We start from the raw sequence: 24,373 nt of genomic DNA on the forward strand, positions 1-24,373 counted from the left end.
GTGGCCATAGTCTTGGTCTCAGGAGGCTTGTGTCCCAGACACACATGAGGACTGAAATGTTTTAGTTTAACTGAAGTCATTGGACTCAACATAAGGGTATTTGGGTGAAATTTAATGGCCTGTGGTACACAAGCGGTCACACCATATGAGCTATTCTAATGGTTCCTTGTCTTAAAACAAGGTGATCTGACCAAGGATGGCCCCAGAAACACTATTAATGTAACTTTCTCACTGATTAGAACTGTTCAGGGTGTGTTGCCCTGGAGGAATATTCATTGGAGGAGCCATCTGCTATATAGCAAATAGCCTTTATCCAGCCTAAATACTCTCCAGTGTTCAGATCTTAGCCAATTAGCATTCCTTCTGCAGGAGGAGTCTTGAATCTTAGCTGCATGAAAGGTGCCAGATTAGGTACTCTTGAGATTTCAGTCCTGTTCTCAGGTATTTCTGAAATGCCTGGTACAAAGGTTTAAGGACCTTTCTTCATAGGCAGGAGTGGTAACTTCATCTGTGCCCTTTGCTATCCTTGTGGTTAAAGTGCTGGACAGGAGCAAAGATTTGGCTTCAATTTCCAGACTCCCTGTGACCTTGGGGCAAGCTGCTTTATCTCTGCCTCAGTTTTCCCACTTATAAAGCCAGAGAGAACAATCTTTACTTTCATGGGAAGGTGGACTAGGAAGGGATCAGGTTTCAATGTGTGAAGGGGCAGACTTGTGGATTTGCTGTCATAACCAGTAATTCTGTTGGTGACTTGGACACACCTTGTTCATGGGCTCAGACCCACCAACTCATTTCACCTCAGATGCTAGTGACTTCCCATAATCTTGGCTAGGAATTAAACCCACATTCTAGAGTGACCCTGCATCCCTTCCACCCCATGCAGTCTGAAGCAAATGAATGTCCTTGGATAGTCTGCCTGTAAAGAGCTTTGGGTAGTGCTGGACTGCTACACAGCAGGGCCAGCTTGATCTAATTCTACCTGATGCTGGTTAACATTTTCTTGTGAAGATATGCCAAGTTTTCAGTGGCAGAACAGAGACTGGAAGTTGTAGAGAGCTGTAATTTACTCAACTCAGCAGGGGAATTTAGAATCAGGACTCCTGATTCTCCCAGTCTCTGACCATACTGCTAAGGCATAGAAGTGCATATCAGAGCATCTCTAAAGAATGCACGGGTAAGGTGGGTACCTGGTGTTTAGAACAGCTTTTAACACAGCTTGCTTAACTCTGTTTGTGATCTACATTACTGTTCTGCACAGTATTGCCTTCCATTGTGGGCCTTGCTGAGTCACAGGAAATCTGGAGTCTGCTACATGCAAACTCCTATTCTGTGGTGTAAGAGCATTGCTCAAACCAAAAACAAATCCAGTCCACATAACTATGGGGTGGGAAGGCTGTCTTCTGCGGCTACAAAGAGGTGCTGTGGGGGATCCAAGTCCTGTGCATGGCTTAATGTTCCAGCATGATCCAACTTCAAATGGTTGAGTTGGTGTGATTAAGCATTGGACTGGGAGTCAGGTGTGAGTTCAGTTCCCATCTCTGCTGCTGACCTGCTGTGATCTGGAGCAAGTCCCTTCTCTCCCTCCCTCCCTCCCCCCACCCCTCCTTACTGTCTTGACTGTTTAGACTATAAGCTTCTGTATAGGTTCTTGCCCCAAGCTCATCGCTATGCTATCTGATCTTAGGCAATAACACTAACATCTGTCACATGTTCTTTCAGCCTTTCCGGTCCTAGCCCCAAAGAGCTGACAAGATGAACAGATGGAGATTAGCACGGGAGTTCAAGGAAACATTGAGTTGGTATTGGTCAGCATGATAGGCAGTGGACTCAGCATGGCAGTGGCCTAACCATTGGCAAGTTTATTGTAGGCATCACAGTGAAGGGTTTTGAAGGATAATCTTCATTAAAGAAGGCAAGGCAAAGAGATGCACCTTGCACTTGGAGTAGAAAGTGGTGAGATTTGGGATGGGCTTTTGTTCTTGGGAGAGTTCATTCTGCCATCTCAGACCAACCTCCAAAAAGCTGTCTCCTGAGCAAGTGAGCTGCTCACTTTATTGTGAGAATTCCACTGAGCCAGAGGAACAGAAGTGGGTCTCCATCCAGGAATTTTAGACAGCCTTGTCATACCCTGGATCCAGGCCATGGTGCACCTTAAGATAAGTACTGAGATCTTGACCTTGATTTCATATTCTGTGGCAACAGTTCTCAACCACAGGTCTGGGGACCCAGGGAGGGGCATAAGCTGGTTTCAGGGAGTCCACCAAAATAAACCAGAGAGCAGGGCCAGCATTAGACTCACTGGAATCCAGGGCAGAAAGCTGAATCCTGAGCCCCACTGCCCAGGACTGCAGCTATAGTCCAAGCAATTTAGCTTTGCGAGGTCACATGGGGTACTGGGCAGTTGCTCTGCTTGCTACTCCATAATGCTGGCCCTGGTTTTTAATCTACTGAAACAGTTGTGGTGAAGGTGAGCCATGGAATTTTTATAGCATGTTGGAAGGGCCTCCAAGAAAAAGGTTGAACACCCCTGTTCTATGGGATGTCAATGTAGAAGGGGTTTTTGATGCACTCATGGTAACCCACGTTGCTGAAGAGAGGTACTGTAATGTTCTGTACCAGTTGAAGTTACTTAAGTGTCAAAGACTTCATGCCCTTGTGTTGTAGTCTGTCCAGAAAAGATGTGAATAAGTGAGGGCAGCTCATCCACCAGGAGGGGGTGGAGTCTGAGCCAACCAGAAATGGTAGAAAGTATGCTACTACATGGGTTTAGCCTCTGTGAAATCCTCCACAAATGGGCCCTGATCTGAATTGGGGCCTCAAGACCTTACAGGAATAAACTGTAGGATTCCTTGTAGAGAGTCATTCACTTCGGGGGGGCAGCTTAGCAGCTGGTGCAGCTGCCTCAGTGCAGATCCTATTGCCTTGGTCTGCATGGCTTACCTTGGAAGTTAGCATTTTGTGGCTGTACTAGGATTTTAGACAATGCCTAAAATTAGATTTTTAATTAGCTGGATTTGGCTGCCCTCTGCAACTCATGGCTTGCTGCATAAACTGTATTCTTGTACCAGTGAATGCTGGGGCCTCTAACGCACCAGTACAGTACTTGGCAGCACCATTAATAGAGTAGGGAATGCTGCATAAACAAATATGCACTGCTTTGTAAGGGGAAAAGCCAGTTGAACAGGGGCTTCCCAACAACACCAAGGGAGAGCCTTTGTGTAGGCTGGCCCTGAAGTAAAGATCCCATCAGTGATTTTTGAATAGCTTTGGAAGGGGTGTGGGGGTGGTGCTGTACAGCTGTCAGTTCAAGATGCTACAGCCAGTTACACTCTGCTTGGTTTTGCCTTTGGGAGCAAATCAAAGGGGTCTCTAGCCCAGTGGTCACCAACTGGTCAATCTGAGGGGATCTCCCAGTCAATTGCAATCCCCAGCAGTGCAGCATGGCTGCCACTAAGGCAGGCTCCCTCCCTACCCCTACCCCAGCCCCACACTGCTCCTGGAAGCATCCAGTGCAGCCCTTGGGGTGGAGGGGGGGCAGGGGTCTCCCTCTGTTCCTGCCTGAAAGCACCACCCCCACACCTCCCATTGGCCAGGAGAACTGCAGGGGTGGTCCTTGCAGAGGGGTAGTATGCAGAGTCACATGGTTGCAGAGCCCCCCCGCCCTCGTAGGGGTGTGTGGCCCCTTCCGGGAGCAGCATGGGGCCAGAGTAGGCAGGGAGCCTGCCTTACAGCAGCTGCACTGCAATGGCTATGGGAGCCACCAGAGGTCAGGGCTCCCTGGTGGGAGGCTGCACCCCAGCCCTGACCCCCTGCATCCCAACACTCTGTCCCAGTCCAGAACTCCCTCCTGCACCAAAACACCCTCCTAGAGCTTGCACACCTTACCCCCTCTAACACCCCAACCCCTGCCCCAGGCTCAGCCCAGAGCCCCCTCCCACACTCTGAACCCTTCAGCCCCAGCTCAGAGCCCACACCCCCTCCCAACCCAAATCCCCTACCCAGCTTAGTGCAAGTGAGTGAGGGTAGGGGAGAGCAAGCAACAGGGGTGGGTGGGGGGAATGGAGTGAGGGGGGCAGGGCCTCAGGGAAGGGGTGGGATAGATCCTGGGTTGCCCTTAAATTCAAAAAGTGATCTTGAGCATAAAAAGGTTGGACACCACTGCTGTAGCATCTAAATGACTGACTCACTTGCTGACAAGCTCTTGAGTCCAGCACCTCTAGGATCTGTTGCACAAACATAACTACATACCTCGAATATCTTCCCCCTTGTAACATTCCACCATTAACATTGGCAAAGCTAGTTTCAGTGGTGATCTTCAAGGTCCTGCCCACAGATAAGGCAGTTACTTCAGCCTCTGATGCAAATGTTATGAAATGCAGCACATTTTTGGGGAGCACTGGAAGTGAGGTATCAAGCAGAATCACCCAGTGACTTGAGATGAGCCTCCCAAGTGACTAACTGCTGGATGCAAAAAACCCCCAAAAACCTAAATTGTAACACTTTAAACTACATTGCAAAGTGGCAACAGTAACTTATTACAATGCATAGTGCACTGCAGCTTGTTTATTAGCATGATGTAGTCGTCTTGTCCTGTATAACAGTAGAGAAGAGAACCACTCTGGCTAGCCAGAAATGGGGACACTGAGGAGCAGCAAATTTGAAAATGAAAGGTGATAAACTCTTCTACAAATGTAGTTTCCTGTGGAACTTGCTGTCACTTAAGGAGCCTAGCAGAGTTCCAAGGGTCACTTATGTGCCCAGGGAGAGCATTCAGTTGTTACATTATCAGCTTGTCTTGTGGTAGTACCCAGAAGCCCCAGACATGGACAGGACCCCATTGTGCCAGGTACTGTACACAAACAGCTCAAAAAGATCCCTTCCCCCAAAAATACAAGCAAAGGACAAGAGACAATAGGTGGATGCTCAACTAGACCAGGTCTCAGTGGATCAAGGACTGTCCTGTCTATAGCACCCAATTCAAAAGAGCTTGCAGGCTATTGGGGGTGGAAAGTGGGGAATAGGATAATGGACTTGATGGGTCCATAGGTCTGATCCAGTCTCTTAACTTGAGAGAAGGTTGGTGAGGTAACTTTTATTGGACCAACTTCTATTGCTTAAAGGCATCCTTTCAAACTTACAGAGCTCTAATATTGTGGGACCAACATGGCTACAACACTGCAAACTTACAGTTGAAGCAGTTCTGCAGAAACATGGGAAGTTTGTGGGATACTGATTCTGCTTGAATTTCTGTCCAGGGGAGGACAAGGACTTTCTATAAGCCCTACTTGGCAAAACTTGCCAGCCAAGGCACAGAATTTACTTGTGTTCCTTGTCACCATGATCGAACCCAGCCTTACCTATAGGTTGCTCCACTCACAGGTGAAGCAATGCAAAGACCAATCTGCTCCCCTTGAACAGTCCCATGCAGTGGCCATGACTTTTCTTAACCTCTAATTGTGCTCTACCCAGGGGCAACTGAGAGGCCATGGGAAAGTTCCCAGTTTGACCAAACAGGCCACAACTTCCTCCTGGGGTTGTTAAAGGAGAACTTTCTTAAAACATTGCTGCTTAAAAAAGAGCAGACCCATAACAGTGGTCAGACTTGCTGATTCACAAGCAGCTATGGGATTGGAATGTCTAACCTTCCTCATGTATTGTAGGAGTGCTGATCTCCAATTCTCTTCATTCCTTACTCTGCAGTTGACTAATGTGGGTCTAGGCCGGGGTGGGCAAACTTTTTGGCCTGAGGGCCACAACGGGGTGCAAAACTGTATGGAGGGCTGGGTAGGGAAGACTGTGCCTCCCCAAACAGCCTGGCCCCTGCCTGCCCCCCTTAAAAACCCCTGGGACCCCCTTGCCCCTTATCCAATGCCCCAGCCCCTTACCATGCCACTCAGAGCAGCATGTCTGGCTGCTGCCCTGCCCTGCATGAGCAGGCAGCCCAGAGCACTGCCTGTGCAGTGGCATGGCTGCGGGGGAGGGGGGTAGCATGGGGGGGAGGGGCAGGGGCTAGCCTCCCAGGCCAGGAGCTCAGGGGCTGGGCAGGACAGTCCCACAGACCAGATGTGGCCCACAGGCTGTAATTGGCCCACCTTCAGTCTAGGCAGATGGGTTGGCTCTCTCCCCACCTGAACAATGCACCTATACTCACCAGAATATGGTTATACTGAGTGCTTTCCTCTGTGGGGAAATATGTCAGGTCAAGATTGTGACAACACTGTGTATTATACCTGTCAGTTGTGGTTCAGCAGCCAGGGATAGCAAGAGAGCACACAACTGTCTCAAATTCAAAGACTGGCCTCTAAAGGGCAGCATTCTCTCTGCCTTGCTTTAAAGGCCTTACCCAGGTCCTGTGCAGGTTAAACCTCCAGATGTCCCATAAGCAGGGGAGGTGTACTGTCAGGCTTATGTTGCCAAAGGTCACAGTGTAGTGAATTTGTGTCTGAGCTGGTGATAAAAACCCAAGTGTCCTGACTTGATATCCCCAGTCCTTACCACTAGCCATGCTGCCATAACTTCAGCAACCCTTGGTTTTTTTACATTGACCTGAATGTATATTGTATTTTGTGGTAAAGATTACCCCAAACTTCTAAAACCAATTGGTCATACAAAACAGAATGGCTTGTAGCTGTCAAGAAATCCAGATTATTCACAATATAACTTCCAGTACATAAGTGACTGGTCCAAGCACTGGGAAAGTAGGCTGGGGCTTCAAGAAATCGTGAGATTTTTAAGACAGATCTGTTTGTCATCTGCCTTGAGGCTTTAGTAGTCCTACTTTCAAACTCTCCCCTCTAACTATGAAGACGAAGACTATTTTTAAGGACTGTTGTATAATATGGTTCTGGGAGCCAAGCCTTTAAGAAATGACATCTTGTGAGTTGACAGTGCTGATTATAATGCATATCTCTGCCTTTTGAGGTTCCTCCAGAGGAAGTGGCAACTGTTGGTATATTGGCTTGTTTGTCCTTTAAGAGCAAATACTACAGAATTCCCCTTTGGCTTCTGCAGAACTACACAGCTGGTTACTTCCCATTTTTTCTTTTCATTGTCAGTAAATTGATGAACTCATGTGGCCAGTCTGAGTGAGTTCCTCAGCAGAGCAATGGACTTACATCTGGCTGTAGAAACAGGATTGGAGTGTAGGAGGGGGAGGCAGCTGTGATTCTCCCATGACGTATAAGGGATTCCATTCCACTGTGCAACTAAACTTGAGAAGCTCTGTCTTTGGATCTGGGTGAGGTAGCACAGTCCCAATTGCCTTGCTTTAGTCACTGGAGTTGACTCCTGGGTCCTATTCCTAGCTCTGCCAGCGATCTTTGCTGTGATCTGTGACAAGTGCCTTCCCCCTGTGCCTGTTTCCCCTCTACCCTCTTTACACTGCAAGCTCTAAGTCAGGGGGTGTCGAGGCACAATGAGGTCTTGATCTCCACTGGTGCAGCCCTTTAGGCACTATTGGAGTACAAATTAACTCTGAAGTACATCACTCCCTTCTTGATACCAGGTATATGGAGACTTTGTATTTGAAGTGCTCTAGAAGGGCAAGAAGCATAAAGTGTAAATACTGTAGGATGCTTACCAATGCCACCTCTTCTGAAGCTTAGTCTGGGTTCTTGAGCTTAGGGCGGGCAATATAACCTAGTGGGCAGGCACACTGGATTAGGACTCCAACTTGGGTTCTGTTCCTAGCTCTGCCCCTGGCCTACTGTGAGACCTGAAGAAGTTGTCGTCCTCCCCCCCATTTGTAAAATGAGAATAATGCTCCTTTGTAAAGTGCTCTGAAGCCTGTGGATGAAGATGGCGGGGGGAAATCGGAACATAAGAACGGCCATACAGGGTCAGACCAAAGGTCCATACATCCCAGTATCCTGTCTACCGACAGTGGCCAATGCCATGTGCCACAGAGGGAGTGAACCTAACAGTTAATGATCCAGTGATCTCTCTCCTGCCATCCATCTCCACTCTTTGACAAACAAAGGCTAGGGACACCATTCCTTGCCCATCCTGGCTAATAGCCATTAATGGACTTAATCTCCATGAATTTATCCAGTTCTTTCAAACCGTGTTATAGTTCTAGCCTTTACAACCTCCTCAGGCAAGGAGTTCCACAGGTTGACTGTGTACACTGAATGAAGGAACTTCCTTTTATTTGTTTTAAACCTGCTACCCGTTAATTTAATTTGGCCCCTAGTTCTTATATTATGGGAACAAGTAAATAACTTTTCCTTATCCACTTTCTCCACACCCCTCATCATTTTATATATCTTCTCTTTTCCAAGATAAAAAGTTCTAGCCTCTTTAATCTCTCCTCATATGGGACCCGTTCCAACCCTAATCATTTTAGTTGTCCTTTTCTGAACCTTTTCTTATGCCAGTATATCTTTTTGGAGATGAGGGGACCACATCTGTATGCAGTATTCAAGATGTGGGCATACCATGGTTTTATATAAGGGCAATAAGAGTCTTAATTTGGCAGTGTTTATGCTCCTTTCTAATTGCCTCACTAAGTACTAACATAACATTCCACTTCCATAAAATTGTCAGACAGACCATAAATTGTTGCGCAAAAGTCAACATGGTTTCTGTTTGAGTTTTCAGAACTCTTGAGTGAGTGCCATCTGGTCCCAGTGACTTGTTACTGTTAAGTTTCTCAATTAATTCCAAAACCACCTCATGACACTTCAGTTCCTCAGATTTGTCACCTACAAAAGACTGCTCCAGTTTGGGAATCTCCTTAACATCCTCAGCCGTGAAGACTGAAGCAAAGAATTCATTTAGTTTCTCTGCGATGACTTTATCGTTTTTAAGTGCTCCTTTTGTCTATCGATTGTCCAGGGGCCCCACTGGTTGTTTAGCAGGCTTCATGCTTCTGATGTACTTAAACATCTTGTTACCTTCTGAGTTTTTTGGCTAGCTGTTCCTCAGACTCCTTTTTGGCTTTTCTGATTACTTTTTTTACCCTTAATTTGGCAGTGTTTATGCTCCTTTCTAATTACCTCACTAGGATTTGACTTCCACTTTTTTAAAAGATGCCTTTTTATCTCCTTCTTTTACATGGCTGTTAAACCACAGTGGCTCTTTTTTAGTTCTTTTACTGTTTTTTTGTTTTTAATTTGGGGTATACATTTAAGTTGAGCCTCTATTATGGTGTCTTTGCAAAGTGTCCATGCAGCTTGCAGCCTTTTCATTCTAGTCACTACCTTTTTAATTTGTTTAACTAACCACCTCATTTTTGCATAGTTCCTTTTTCTGAAATTAAATGCCACAGTGTTGGGCTGTTGAGGTGTTCTTCCCACCACAGGAATGTTAAATGTTATCACTATTTCCAAGCGGTCCTGTTACAGTTAACTCTTGGACCAGAACCTGCGCTCCACTCAGGACTAGATGGAGAGTTGCCTCTCCCCTTATGGGTTCCTGTACCAGCTGCTCCAAGAAGCAGTCATTAAAGTATCGAGAAATTGTCTGCATTTCATCCTGAAGTGACGTGTACCCAGTCAATATCGGGATAATTGAAATCCCCCACTATTGAGTTTTTTATTTCGATAGCCTCTCATCTCCCATTTCATCATCACTATCCCTGTCCTCGTCACGTGGTTGATAATGGATCCCTACTGTTATATTCTTAATAGAGCATGGAATTACTATCCATAGAGATTCTATGAAACATGTGAATTCATTTAAGATTTTTATTTCATTTGATTCTACATAGTGTCAAACATAGTTTACATAGCAGTAGGGCTGCTGCTTAGAATATGATTGAGGGACTCTTCTTAATCATGAATACTGTTGAGTCCCTCTGAAAGCCCCAGAAACTACCCCTCTGTCTTTGCCACAATCACACTAGCTAAAGGACTTTATTCTCAGACTGAGATTTGAGACACTTTATAAAAAATAAGCTAGCATTTAGCAAAACACTTACACAGCTGAATGCTGAGAATTCTCAGGATGGATTGTTAGTGTCTTGACTTCACTCTTGAAGTCAAGACACTAAGTATCACTTCTCTCTACTGTCCTGGAGAGGAAGGATGGATGGTGTAGTGCTTAGGGAGCTATCTTAGGACTTGAGAGTTGAACTGAGGTCTCCCAGCTCAGACAAACTTCCCATGTGACCTTGGGCAAGTCCTTCAGTCTCTGCCACCATCTGTACAATAGGGATAATAGTACTGCCCTGCCTCGAGGTGAAAGGCTAAAGGCATTAGAGATTAAGGCCTTTAAATATGGGAAGGGGAGTGACTGCTGAAGTGACTCTTTATTGAATGAGTGGCTAAAGGTTAGCTCTCTGTGTAGAGGATCTAACTTCCATTTTACACTTGCATTACAAGTAACCCTTAGATACTATATTATATTGAAAGCCACGGCTATATATGTGAGACTGAGGGGTCCATGAAAGACTGAAGACTGACTGAATAGAATTCAGCAACATATACACAATAGATTTCCAAAGGGGTCTGCCTCCATTTAAAATTTTGTAGGGGTCCACAATCTAAAGACTAAACCACTGGCACAGCACCTAGTGTGCAGAGTCCTTAACCCAGTGTAAATAGACAAGGGATTATTCACCCTGAGGGAGGGAGCTGAGGCACAGGAGAGGACTTGGCCAAAGTAACATGGAGTCTGTAGAAGAGTTTGGGAATCAAACCTGAGGGTCCCAGTCCAATGCCTTAACCCCAAACCAACAATTCCCTCATGTAGAGGGATTCTGCTGGCTGATCATGGAGTCTGTCTGGTATTGTTAAGGAAAAGTTAGCACATGTGACTCCATTTTGGTTTGGGACCCACCATTGTTTAAATGCCAGCACATCATACACCAGGAGGAGTAATCCTTAGATACTGAATACCTGTGAAAATCCTCCTCCTTGTCTCCAGCCTGCCTTGATTTGCAGTATCTGGTTTTTGTCAGTCTCTAACTCCCTGTCTCTTGGCCTTGATGTGAGGCCTCCCATCCTGATAATAAAAGTTACTGATGCATGGCTTTAGGACCGTGCTGTGTAATTAACATACTGGTATAGCATGAGGAATGCACCAAGCAGGGATAGGTGGTAGATAAGACAAGGGTTTGTTTATTGGCTAAGGTTTCCGATGCACGAGGGCAACATGCTTTGCTAAAAGGCATATAACCTTTGTATAATTTGCATTCAGGGTCCCCTCCTGGCTAGCAGGGGGGCACCACGCTCGAGCGTAATAAACTTAGTGTCTTTTGGGAACTCTGCAGTTGTGGACTTTATTTCTGTGCCTCAGCCTAGATTCGAACTGTGCGTGTCCTACCAGGTGTAATTCGTAACAGTATGCAATTACACCTTTTTAGTGAAAGGTTTTGGATGCAGGCATCCTGAAGTCTCTCCAAATGCACAAATAAAGGACATTGCAGGAGAAGAGTACAGTTGCCAACTTTCATGTGGTAAATAAGCACCCTGACTTTCACAATAAGCCAAAAATCAAGCTAATCTCAAAGAACCCCCAGCATGCAGTCTGGAACTGTGGTGGGACTGCTATGCATCCTGACTCTCTCCCCTCCTTGTTCCCCCTTGCCCAGAGCAATAAAAAAAGCAGCAAGCTACTAGCCAACAAGCAACTCAAGCCATTTAAGCCAAAACCAAACCCAATTTCTGCCTTTTTTTTTTTGATGGGTTTGGCATGTCTGGAAGAGCTGAGATGTTGAAAGTCATAATGAATAGTCCTTCCTGCAGTGCTGACAGTGACACTGATTGTTTTGCAATCCAGTATGGTAACAACATAGCTGCCATGCAGCCAGGCTCAAGCTGTGACTTGGGCCTAGCTAGATAGTAAGCTCTCACTGTACTGCACCTAGCACAGAGGTGCTGTGCTCTTAGTTAGGGCCTAGGGGCCTTAAGTAGGTGGCACTTTCCCTGAGTTATAAGTAGATGTGGGTGAATTTTTAAGTCACTCTTCAGTGACAATGCAAATTCAATAACACGCTTCACAAATTCATGAGACTGGGCAGGTGAGGTAATATCTTCTGTAGAGAGAAGCTTTCATAGTAGTTTTGCTGCATTGTTGAAGAAAAAATCTGACTCAAACACTGATGTTAGAACAAAACACTTCAATGTCCTTTGGTTTGAACTGACTTTCTCGATTTCCTTGAAGCATATTAAAATTCAAAACTTAAATGGTCAGATTCAAAACATTTAGTTCAACCCAAAACAAGTTTCTCTTAAATTGCCAATGGACCAAAAAGTCCTTGTCCGGCTCTAGTTACCACCCTGAGGTGCAGTTAGTGAGCTCTGTGGCAGCAGGTGCAGTTTCCCAGATGATATGGGGAGCAAAGCTTAGCTTGCTCACAAATGGGAGACAATCCTCTTGTGAAGACAGTTGCAGGGTGTTGTCCTAGCAAGAGCCTAACTTCAGTAACTACATCAGCCTTTACCAAAAATCCCTTCCTTTCAGTGTGTGGACTATGTCTGCATAGTGTTGCTGGGTGCTGTTCAGTTGGCTTCACACCAGAGGTGGCAGCACTTTGAGCTAAGCAGTTCTTGTGTAACTTGCATATCTGCTTGGGGCATCCTCTGTGTTCACATGGCACTGCACTGCTGGAAGCAAGCTTTCTCAGACTGGAGTGCATCTGCTACTTCAGTGTGCTGTATAGCTGCTACACCTCCAGCCTTACTAGAAGTTAAAGTAGCCGGCCAAGCTCCTGCTACAGCAAGTCTGATTGCAGATTCGCTCACATGGGGTTTGCAGTTCAAGGAGGGTTTTTCAGTCTCTCTCAGGAATGTGGAGAATGCTCAGTCATTCCTATGGTAACCAGTATTTCTGCTGACACTAACAAACTAGTGGCCAGAGCACAGGACTGGGACTTGGGAGACCTGTAATGTGTAGGAGCTCCAATCATGGACCAGACCCTGTCAACACAATTCCTGTTCCAAAGAGCTTTATTCCTAGGTTGGCCATTGGCCTGCTGGTTGGTCCTGGGACAAGACACTTTCCTCCCTTGCAGGTCAGATTTGCAGAAACGGGGAGGGGTGGGCCTTGCACAAGCAGATGCTGCCTTCTTCTGTAGCATGGGTAATCTGCTGGTATCACTAGGTGTCTCACTGCAGCAATTTTCTGCCATCACAGGGGCCTCTGGCATTGATAGCCCTTTGGTTTCTCTTGTTCTCTGACTGGGGCTCACAACAGGTTAGTCTCCTGAGGGCTGAAATGCTTTGGTTTAACTCAATTGTTGGGTTTGGTATAGGGGTATCTGGTGAAACTGAATGGCCTGATAGGAGGCCAGACTAGATCTGATGGTCCCTTCTGGCCTTAAAGATTCCCTTATCTTTAAACCAGGAATAATGAGATCTTTCTGAAGATCTCTGAGATCTAAGCTTGGAAAAATAGTGTGGAGAGCTCAGCATTAACCCTAGGTGGTGGATTGGGACTGAATTGTGTCCAAAGTGTGCAATCTAATAGATGACTTTGTAAGTTCTCGGGGGCAGTCAGTTTGCATAGTACACAGCACAACTTCTGTTCCATGGCTGGTGTTGGGGCTCCTAGGTGCTACCCCCAACACAAATGAGTAAGACAAGATGGGAGAGGAAACTGAGGCATGGGGGCAACCATTTGTCAGGGTCAGTGATGGGGCTGGGAGTAGACCAGGGTCTCCAGAGTCCCAAGTTGATGCTCTTCTCTCTAGCAGCCTTCTTAGCTGCAGTCCTTGTGTATAAACATCCCTCTCTCGCAGGCTACGACTTCGCAGCAGTACTGGAGTGGTTCGCAGAGCGTGTGGACCGTATTATTCTCCTCTTCGATGCTCACAAGCTTGACATCTCAGATGAGTTTTCAGAGGTGATCAAGGCCCTGAAGAACCACGAGGACAAGATCCGGGTGGTGCTGAACAAAGCTGACCAGATTGAGACTCAACAGCTGATGCGGGTCTATGGTGCCCTCATGTGGTCGCTGGGGAAGATCATAAACACCCCAGAGGTGGTGCGGGTCTACATTGGCTCCTTCTGGTCCCAGCCACTCCTCATCCCTGAGAACAGGAAGCTCTTTGAAGCGGAAGAGCAGGATCTCTTCAAAGATATCCAGTCCCTGCCCAGGAATGCTGCACTCCGCAAGCTCAATGACCTCATCAAGAGAGCCAGGCTAGCCAAGGTACGGTGTCCCAAGCATTCCCTCTAGTGAGCCACACACTGCTATATGGCTGGCATTCGGTCTAGAGGAAGCCTTCTCTGAACTAGGATGATACTTGACTAGTGTTAATGTAGCATTTCAGAGTTCCGCTGACCAAGTGCAGGGGTGTGCCTATTGTGCCAGGTGTCTGCAGGCACCTCTCCCCCAGATTGAGATCAGAGTCTCTAGCAAAGATGGGGGAGGGAGAGACATTGCCCTGCTCACTGCAGAGAGCCCCTAATGAGATAATACCTGCCCCAGAGAGCTGTTTGAATATCCACATGGTGGGAAGAGACACCAAGGGGTAGGGGCTCCCTCAGGTTGCACAGCAGTTTAACAGCAGACCTGGGAATAGCAACCACCAGTACTATCTCCAGCTCCCTGCTCTATCCCACTAGACCCCATGTTCCCATAGCACTGGAAGAAAACCTAGAGTCCTGACTCCCAATCCATGTTCCCACTGCTTTAGCTGTGTCAATACAAGCCCCTAATGTAGATACTATCTGCACCAGTGAAGCCTGTGTAGCATCTGGCATTTAGTGCAAGTCGCCGGTGCAAGAACAGCCATGGCTCCAATCCAAGGGTAGGGGAGGTATAGCTTGTACTGCCTGCTAACCTGCAGTGGTTTCTCACCACTCCATTCAACTAATGGCACACTACTCCCAGAAGTATGGGTTTTGTGGTAAAATAGAATAGGGATCTTGTGACAGAGCCAGGAATAGAACCCAGACTATTACTGACAGCTGCATTTTACAGCAGGGGGAAATCCCTCAGATAATTTCCCTTGCTGGAGAGTTGAGGCTTTGTTACTGGGTCAGTTCGGGGAAAGAAATTATGGAAATTTCTGAGCCATGCTGTGGGAATTCCACCTTAAACTCTTTACCTTGCAATGGACTCTGCACTGTTCTGGGCATTAGCTTATCTGCAAGAGTGATGCCTTAGAGATCTGCTAACATATAAGCCTAGCTAGTAAAACAAAACCTGGGTGGAAAAGTGCAGCTCTTCATGGGAACACAGCTGTTTTTTTTATGGCTCTGTTGTCAGTTTCTCTTTGCACTGACTAGAAGGAGCTGTAAAAACCTTGATTGCTTCAGAGAAATCACAGGACTCAGCATTGACATGGGTCAGAAGTAGCTCCTGAAATCAGAACTGGCACTAAGCTTCTCAAAGATCCAAACTGCTGCTTGATTTCAGCACAATCTACTTCAGAAGGAACAAATCTGTTTAGCTGACCAGGCTTTCTAAAATCAGTGCCATTTCAAACCCTAACTGATTAGTCTAACAGATCAAATTCTTGTTCTGTGTCTATGCAGCACCTAGCACAATGGTGGTCTGGTCCATGACTGGTATTTAAAACATCCTGTAATTCAATGTAAGTCAGCAGAGATATATAGAAACATACATGGAAGGGACCACCTGGGTCATGGAATCTAGTCCCTGCTATTGTGGGCAGCTGTAGTCACATCCTGGTTCCAAACACGTTAGGTTGTCTGATCCCCACTGTTCCTACTGGGAGGCTGTTCCAGAATCTTTCCTTATTTCCAGCCTCAGTGGATTCCTGGTCAGTTTCTGTTCTTTGTTGTGCCAATATTGTCTTTGAGCTGCTATAGCTCTTCCCTCCCTGGGGTTTACCCCCAGATGTATTTAGAGAGCAATTGGGTCCCCTCTTAGCCTTTGTTTTTTCAAAGGCTAACCAAGCACAGCTCTTGGTCTCCTTTTGTAAGATCTGCTCTTCATTCCCATGATCAGCCTAAGAGCCCTCCTCTGCATCTGGTCCAGTTTGGATTCATCTTTCTTGGATACTAGTTTGTAATAACTCCTTGTAGAGTTGTTAGAGTGGCCAGGCAAGATGCCCAGCACAGACACTTTCTCTGACACTGACTCAGGCATTTCACTTAGAATGCCAGTAGACTCACTAACCAATTGCAGGAATAAGCTTTACATTGAATGTCTAATCCATCATCCCAGGTGCATCTCTCAAAGTAAGTCTATGTACACTAGCCACCTGAAATGATGCTTTGGGAGGCAGTATGGGCTAGTAGCTAAGGTACCAAGTGGGAGTTGGAAAACTTGGGTTAAATGCCTGGCTGTGCCACTGACCTTGTGGGAGGGGAAGACCGCCCAGCTTAGTCCACTTGGCTTGAAAGCAGTTTGAGCATGTCTCAGGCTGGCATGTGACTAACTTGTAAGTTGATCCCTCATCTGTGACTTGACTCTTTGAGTATAAAAATGACTTAATCCTGATCCAAATAGCACTGGTGTGACAGTAAAGATTGCACCAGGCAGGATAGCATTCCCACAACCCACTCCTGGGAGTGGAGAAACTCCGTCCTTGTCCTGCCACACAACCACTTCAGGCATAAAAGCCACCACAGTGCAGCAACATGTGGGGGAGGGGTAGAATATCTTACCATTAAATGAGCTGTGCCTACAAAGAGCAAGAATCCAGTTTCACCTGATAAGCATCTTAACCTTTCCAAGGTCTTCATGATCCCCACATGCCTTGCAGATGGAAGGATTTGAAATCACTGCTGCTCTAAAAGTAGAAGTTTGAATATATCTCAAAACGAATCCAGGAAATGTGCCTGAGCAAGTCTTGCTGGCTTAGCAGGACTCTTCAGAGACTAAAGCAGGTCCTACACGCAAAGCACTACAGGAATTCCAGTCTACTGCACTGGCAAAGCACGGTTAGTGTGCATGCAGCTATACTGGCAAAAGTGCTCTTGTTGGTATAGCTCATTTCAGCCTTCCTGAGCAAAATAGGCTAGTAACAGTGTTTTGCAGGCTGGTGTAAGCTGCACCTATGCCAAGTGCCAATTAAGTGGCACATCAGCATAGCTGTGTAAAACAGGTGTGATTTCCAGCATAGCTACAGTGGCAGAAGTCAGTAGACCTGGGCTAAGAGGTGACTTGTCACTGTCTTTAAGGCCCTACATGAGGAAGAATTTTCTGATAGTAGGTGGCTCTTCAATCATGCAAAAAGCAGAATGAGATGAAGCAAGACATTCAAACCAGAAAGATGCAAATGTTTCACCGTGAGGGTGGGTGACTGTTGCAAGAACTGACCAAGAAATGTGGTGGATTCTCCATTAAGTGGGGTCTTAATAGACTGCATGTCACTCTAAGAGATGCTATAGCTTCAAACAAATTACAGGCTTCATATAGCTAGGTGGAGTTCTCACTCTTAAGTACTTTAGTGCCTTACAATCCTAAATATACCTATGGCATCCTGGAGCCAGTGTGACTTAACTCCATTTTACAGATAGGAAAACTGAATCAGAGCCATAGTGACTTGTCTGAGGTCACCTAGTGAGTCAGTTGCAGGTCTCAAGTCCTAGGTTAGTGCTCTAACCAGTAAACCATCCTTTCTGTCTGGCCTTTTATGCAAGAGGCTGGGCTAGATCAAGAGACTTCTAGCCTTAATCTCTGATGGCTTGGGCTGGATGACTGCTTCATAGGCCATTATTACCCATTCAGACTCCAGTCTTAGGATAAAACTATCAAGAGTGCCTCAAGAACTGAAGTCTCAGTGAAAGACAATGGGGTTTAAGAAACTAAAGTCACTTAGATGCTCTTGAAAACTTGATCCCTAGGCTAGTGCCAGTTAAGGCCACCTGGCATTCCATGGGGAATGAATTACTAGGTCTAACCTGGCACTTAAGAGACCTGGGTTCAAGTCTGGCTCTGATGTTGAGGCCCAGAAGGAAGAGACTTCTCCAGTTTCCCACCTGTAAAATGGAGAGAATCCTTCTGTGATGCAGCAGGGAGTGGGGAGTATTGACCTGGGAATGTTGCAGGGGAGTTTTACTGGGACTGTCTGCATTGGGGATGGGAGACCTTCCTTGAGGGAAGATACCTGAGCATGTAACACGAGAGCCCAGGAGGGGGGTTGGGGCCAGGTGACACCTTCTGCCCAGGAAACTGGCCAAAGGCTGGAGGAGGAACCAGGGGGAGTAGGGTTTGAGATGGCTGGAGGGGGTTTCCACAGCCAGCTCCCAACTGAAACAGGGAGCCCCAGGACTGAGGTCTAAGCTCCGTTCCCCACCCAGAAGGACTTGACTGAGGGGTCCTGGATGCACCTACAAGCTCTGCTTGGGACTGTGTTCCTCTCATCCAATAAACCTTCAGTTTTACTGGCTGGCTGAGTCAGGGTGAATTGCAGGAGGTGGGGGTGCAGGGCCCTGACTCCCCCACACTCCATGACAACTTCAGTAGTGAGGAAAAAAGCCACTGTGATGCTCAAATGCCCATATCTATATAGACAAAGGATTTCGTGGGAAATGTTGAACAAGAGGCTGGGAAGCAAAGCCACTGCCACTGCAGGTCAGGAGTGAGGGGCACCAGCAGACCATGGCTAAGCTTCCCCACAGGCTGGGACCTGAGGCAATGGTCCCTGGTGGGTACATAAGAACAACTATATTTGGTCAGAACAAAGGTCCAGCTAGCCCAGTATCCTGTCTTCCAGCAGTGGCCGATGCCACATGCCCCTGAGGAAATGAACACAACAGGTTATCATCAAGTGATCAATTCACTGTCACCCATTCCCGGCTTCTGGCAAACAGAGGCTAGGAACACCATCCCTGCCCATCCTGGCTAATAGCCATGGATGGGTCCATCCTCCGTGAACGTAAGATGCATATGCAAGTAACAAACAATTCTAGATTTGGCCACCATATAAATACTAATGACGCCCGACACTACAAACCCTCCTTTTGTTAAAGTCAGTGGAAGTTCCCTACACCACAAGGGCCTGCATGACTTGGCCCAACAATGGGAGCTTTGCTTTCTAACACAGTAAAGGAAGGGGACATCTGAAAGCAGGAAGGCAAAAGTGACAGGTAAAAGTTTATGGCAGTGACTAAGGTTCTTATTGTATATACTGATATACTGGCAAAAGTTGAACAAGAGAACCTTCCAAACATTTTCCTCCTCCAGTAAGAGGTGTTACATTCCCCAAGTAAAATACACCCCGCCTTTACTCAAACAAATGTCTGTCTCCTCCAAAATTCCTCACCCTTTCCAACTGATTTCCTTTAGATCCACCATGTTTCCTTCCCCAGCATCTGATGGAGGTTCCGTTAAGTGATTCTGTTCCTGCCCTGATGGGTGACCCTTCCCCACCCCTGTACCTCAGTTTCCCCTTTCTAAAGTGAGGATAAAGCTACTTGCCCCCTATATGGAACTACTCGTGAGATTGACTCATGGTTTTGTGAAGTGAATAGGGTATCTTGGGGTTAGTGCCCATGAGTTCTATTCCTGGCACTGAGGGGAATGTGGTCAAGTGGATTAGAGCAGCAGTGAGGCTGGGAGCAAGGATGCCTGGGTTCTACTTCCTGCTCTGGGAAGGAAATGGGTCTGTATTAGGGCAGGGGAAGTGATATGCTGTCAACCAGGAATGGCAGCTCCTCTCTCTTCCTTTCCCTAGGTCCATGCCTACATAATCAGCTCTCTGAAGAAGGAGATGCCCAATGTCTTTGGGAAGGAGAGCAAAAAGAAGGAGCTGGTGAACAACCTCGGCGAGATCTACTTGAAGATTGAGCGGGAGCATCAGATCTCCCCTGGGGACTTCCCCAATCTGCGCAAGATGCAGGTGCAAAGCCATGCCTTGGGGGTGAAGGGGGGCAGGGTCTGAAGTGCAGGGCCTTGAACCGTCATGATAGGAGTTTTGGTCAGACATCTAGGCCCAGCCACTGATGCACCTGATACTAGCTAAGGTCAACTTCTCATGTGCCCCAGAGACTCCTGCTTGCTTGTGGCCTTATCTGGCTAGCCTCTGGCATGGAAGTGAATCCCATTAGTGCCCCCCCCCCATGGATGATTGGGACTATCCCTGTCTTACCTCATCCTCCTGATGCACAGGTGATCTTCTGAAATTCCAGCTCAGAGTAGGGCCAAGACTTCATGTTTGAGACAGGGCATGAGCGATTCCCTCCATGCCACTGTTAAATCTAGCATGGCACTGATCCAGGTCAGTGGCTGGGCTTCTGTGGTAAACTGGAGGGGAAGTGCTCTGTGCTCTTGCCCTCCAGGACTGGGGTTCCTGGGAGCAGGGCTGATCTGAAAGGAAATCTCTTCTCATGGGAGGAGCAGGGGGTGCTGGTAGCCAAAACTCCTGTGTTCTGTCCCAGTGCTGGGAAGAGTGGAGTCTAGTGGGTTAGAGCAAGAGATGCAGGGAGTCCTAAATCCCAGCACCTAAAATACTTCTTAGAACCATAGGTTAATCCCCTGTCTGGGATGACTTAAACCCCACTTCCTAAGGAAGGTGAACAGGCCTCCATGCACGTCACACCTTGGGCTGTTCTGGGGGAGACCCAAACAAGCTGTCAGCATTCTGTAGTTGTGGAGAGTCCCTGACTTCTTGCTTAGAAATAGTTTCTTCCCCATATGCCCTTGACAATAACTTACCATTCCCCATGGTGCAGTGTGCCACTTGGCAGCTGTCCTCCATCCCAGAGGTGGCTGCAGACTGCTTCACACACCGCTTCTAACTTATAAAGCCAAAGGCCTTGGTGTCTGGGGTGAGGGTTGTATCCAGGGGTTGGGGGGGCAGGGGGAGAAGTGGTCCAGGAGGGGACAGATGGATTGAGTGGGTGCAGCTCAAGGTGGGCACGGGGGATGGGTTGGGGATGGCCTGGTTTGGGAGCATATGGGGATTTTGGATGGGGGTGTTTCAGCCTGATTCAAGGATGGATGGGATTGGGGGACAGCTCGGCATGGCTGGATGGGGGCAGGGACATATGGGCATTGAGGGATGGGTTGGAGTTGCTGGGTATTGGGTAGGATAGGGGAGCAGCCTGCTTCCAAGTGCCAAAGCACACACTGAATGCTGATCTCTGCCATCTTTCCCAGGAGCTCCTGCTGAGCCAAGACTTCAGCAAGTTCCAGCCCCTGAAGCCGAAGCTGTTGGATGCAGTGGACGACATGCTGGCCAATGACATTGCCCGGCTCATGGTGATGGTGCGGCAGGAAGAGTCTCAGATGCCCACCCAGGCGGTGAAGGGCGGGGCCTTTGAGGGCACTATGAATGGGCCTTTTGGCCATGGCTATGGGGAGGGGGCTGGCGAGGGCATTGATGACATTGAGTGGGTGGTGGGAAAGGACAAGCCCAGCTATGATGAGATCTTCTACACCCTCTCGCCTGTCAATGGTAAGATCACGGGTGCCAGTGCCAAGAAAGAGATGGTGAAATCAAAGTTGCCCAACACTGTCCTGGGCAAGATCTGGAAACTGGCTGATGTGGACAAAGATGGACTCTTAGATGATGAGGAGTTTGCACTGGCCAACCACTTGATCAAGGTGAAGCTAGAAGGGCATGAGCTGCCTGCAGAACTACCCCCCCATCTAGTGCCCCCCTCCAAACGCAGACCCGAATGACTCCCCAGCATCCTTTAAATGGAGGGGGGATGGGCAGCCAGATGTCTGGATTTCAACATCTAACTCTGCTAAAGATCCACAACCCCTGAGAGCTGGTGGACAGTTTGAATTTTGCTTCAAAAGGCACCGAACTTACACCTTCCAAAGTCCCCCATCTATGGGAGTGATAAGATCTGAATGAAACCCTCAGACATGTCATTGTGCACAAGAATGATATTTTTAATATATTCAAGGCTGCATTTTTGTTCCCCTTTATCTCTTGAGGTGCTGCTCCAGGAGCTGCTAATACAACTGGTTTGTCTTCCTAAGGTGTTGAATGAATGGCTCCTTGTGGCAGGGCAGCATGGCTGAGCTGCGGACATCAGTTCAATCCCCCTGCCTGGGAATACTGTTCACAATGGAATCCGCTTCACCCTTGTGCTGGGATGGCACAACTCTGGTTCCCCTCACCCCCCAGCTGTCTGATTTTTCTGGGGGAGCAGGCACTGTAACTTCCCATGGTGGTGAAGCAGTTCTAATTCTCTTTGGAACATGGTCCAAACACATCAGTTCAGTTCTAAGCTGACTTCCCCCTATGTACAGAGCAGTTTTTATGCTAATGACCCAGGTGGTTGGTTTTAAGATAGAGGGTCATTTCTCCAGGGCTTTCTGATCTTCCCATATAGAAATGTTCACAAGTAAATGAGTGTTAATTACGCTTGGCTCTAGCTACCAAAAATGGAGACTAGTTAAAATTGGAGAGGGGCCCTTAAAGGAACGTGGACAGACCTCTTTGGTGGGGGATCCCTGGTGCTGCTTGTTGTGCCTTTCACTCCTGGACTCCCCTTACACAAGACAGCAAGTTGTCATACTTCCTTTGAATCCCACTCAAAGCCCTCACTTCCTTTTAGACACCTACTTCGCTGACCTGGCTTCTTGTAAATTTCACAATCCACATCTCAGTTGTGAGAAGCCTGAATTTCTCAAACAGGAAGATAGTCTATTCTAGAGGCTGCCTCTTCCTTAAAACTTCACAGGTCTGACCTCACTGTCCCAAGCCATGTCTCATCAGTTGCTCCAGTGCAGACTCTTCTGCTGTAGCATTTCCCTCTGGCTTTGCCCTGGTCTAAGATGTGCAAGGTATGGCCTAATCTGAGCCTGTTAATCCTCACCTTGTGTAACTGACACATTTTGCACTGCATCACATGGTCAGATGTTCACCTCTAACTCTTTTCTGTCTAGAAACATTCATCCTGAGAAGCCTTGGAATTAAACTCGAGGTGGGTTAAAGACAGTTACTCTGGCAGGATGCTCCAGTCTGATGATAGTGACTGTCGCTAAACTCAGCCTGTCTTTGTCAACCTCCAGGGCTAGTTCTGGAACTGTTAGCAAAGAACTTGTGGGAAAAGGGTGGCCCTGTTCCTGATTCACCGCTGCACAGGTTGTGACTGCGGTTCCTTAGGTTGCCTAAGTTTATTGGCCTTCTGTCAACTTCAGGGCCCTGCCAGCAGCCCTCAAACAACTCTCATCTGCTTGCAATTTTAACCATTCTCTCTACCAACATTGATTGACAACCTAGCCCAGACTGCAGCCTTCAGAGACACCCACAGTTAAGTGCACTGAATCCTGCTGGGATTGGGCACCCAATTTAAGCTGTTCTCAAACCCTCTGTGCCAGAGCTTCCTATGAAGCAATGGCAGCACAGTGGTGGGAGAGGCCTAAAGGGTTTGCCACAACATCCTCCCGCCAGGCTGTGAGATTGGGGTGGGGGGATGGTTAAAGTGGAGGCCTCTCCGTAAGAGATGTGCCTTATTCTTGTGGCTGTTGGAGTAGAGGCAACATCGATTGGTGGGTTTCTCTTGGTGCTTTCACAGGCAAGCAGCCAAAAATGTTTTGCCTGGGGTCCCTTATCAGCTGCTTAACAGCCTGGCTCTGCTCAACATGTACGTGGTTTGTGTGACACCACTGATAAAGAATCAAAAGCCGTTTGGTATCAGGTTGCCGAAGGGGGTCCAGTATTTCTGGCTGAGTCCATGTGACAGTCAAGAGGCTAAAGCTCTGATACTTCAGGTAACTGGCTAGAATGTTCCCAGCTTCCTGGCCTTCTCCATGTGGTCTCTGTGCCAAAGGAGTGTCAGACTTTAAGGACTGTGCTCTAACATCTGTTAACTATGTACATTACTTGTTTACTTCCTGTACAGTGAAGCAGTTCTCAGTGGGGGGATGGCCTCTCCCAGGCTTGTGCATCAGAAGAGGGAAGTGCACTCTGTTTAAGCCTGTCTAAATCTTTTTGAAACATTAAAATGTATTTGCAAGTTCTGCAGCTCCTGAGTCTGCGTCCTGGGAAATGCCAGGGGAGGTGGCTTCTGAGCCTTGTTAAAGGGAATGCACCACATCTTAACAGAGTTGGACCTGTGCTGGCAAGAGCTGCTACCAACATGGGGCTCCTGCTGGAATATCTCCTGAGCTGGGAACTGCTCTTCAATGCAGGCCTAAAACACCAGCCTAAACTTGACTCTGGACCCATATATAGGAGGTGGCCTTAACATTACATGGTTTCTGTTGGTGGAGGGAGAAGTGGCCTGTGTATTGCTCCCTATAAAGAGAAATGGGGGTCAGCTGACATGTACTTGGCTTAGTTTACCAGCTAGAAAGTTACTATGGGGGGAGGAGGGGGGAGAAGGGGAAGGAGGAGAGACTCCACTAAAGTCAGTGGCAGAGCTGGGAATAGAACCAGTGTGTCCTGCGTCTGATACCTTAACTGCTGAGATGCTACTTGCAGCCTAAATACAAGGGAAGGAGGATTATTCCTTCACCCACTTTACAGGTGGGGGCGGGGGGGAGGAGAAACTGAGCCAGACTTGCCTGAAGGAAGCTGGGATTTTGAACCAAGTTCTCTGGCCTGCCA

At 47.4% G+C, this 24,373-nt stretch overlaps 1 protein-coding gene across 1 annotated transcript in view; it reads left to right on the forward strand.

Annotated features, from left to right (window-relative positions):
• The window catches only part of EHD1 (EH domain containing 1), a 34,747-nt gene extending 12,565 nt beyond the window's left edge, over positions 1 to 22,182 (forward strand). The window contains exons 3-5 of the mRNA XM_027832534.3: positions 13,682 to 14,094; positions 19,538 to 19,702; positions 20,962 to 22,182. Coding sequence (XP_027688335.1) covers positions 13,682 to 14,094; positions 19,538 to 19,702; positions 20,962 to 21,486 — 1,103 coding nt within the window. The 3' untranslated portion in view covers positions 21,487 to 22,182. The remainder of the gene's footprint in view (positions 1 to 13,681; positions 14,095 to 19,537; positions 19,703 to 20,961) is intronic.
• Positions 22,183 to 24,373: the final 2,191 nt, after the last annotated feature.

The sequence above is a fragment of the Chelonia mydas genome, chromosome 7, assembly GCF_015237465.2.
Source record: "Chelonia mydas isolate rCheMyd1 chromosome 7, rCheMyd1.pri.v2, whole genome shotgun sequence".
In the NCBI taxonomy this organism is placed as follows: Eukaryota; Metazoa; Chordata; order Testudines; family Cheloniidae; genus Chelonia; species Chelonia mydas.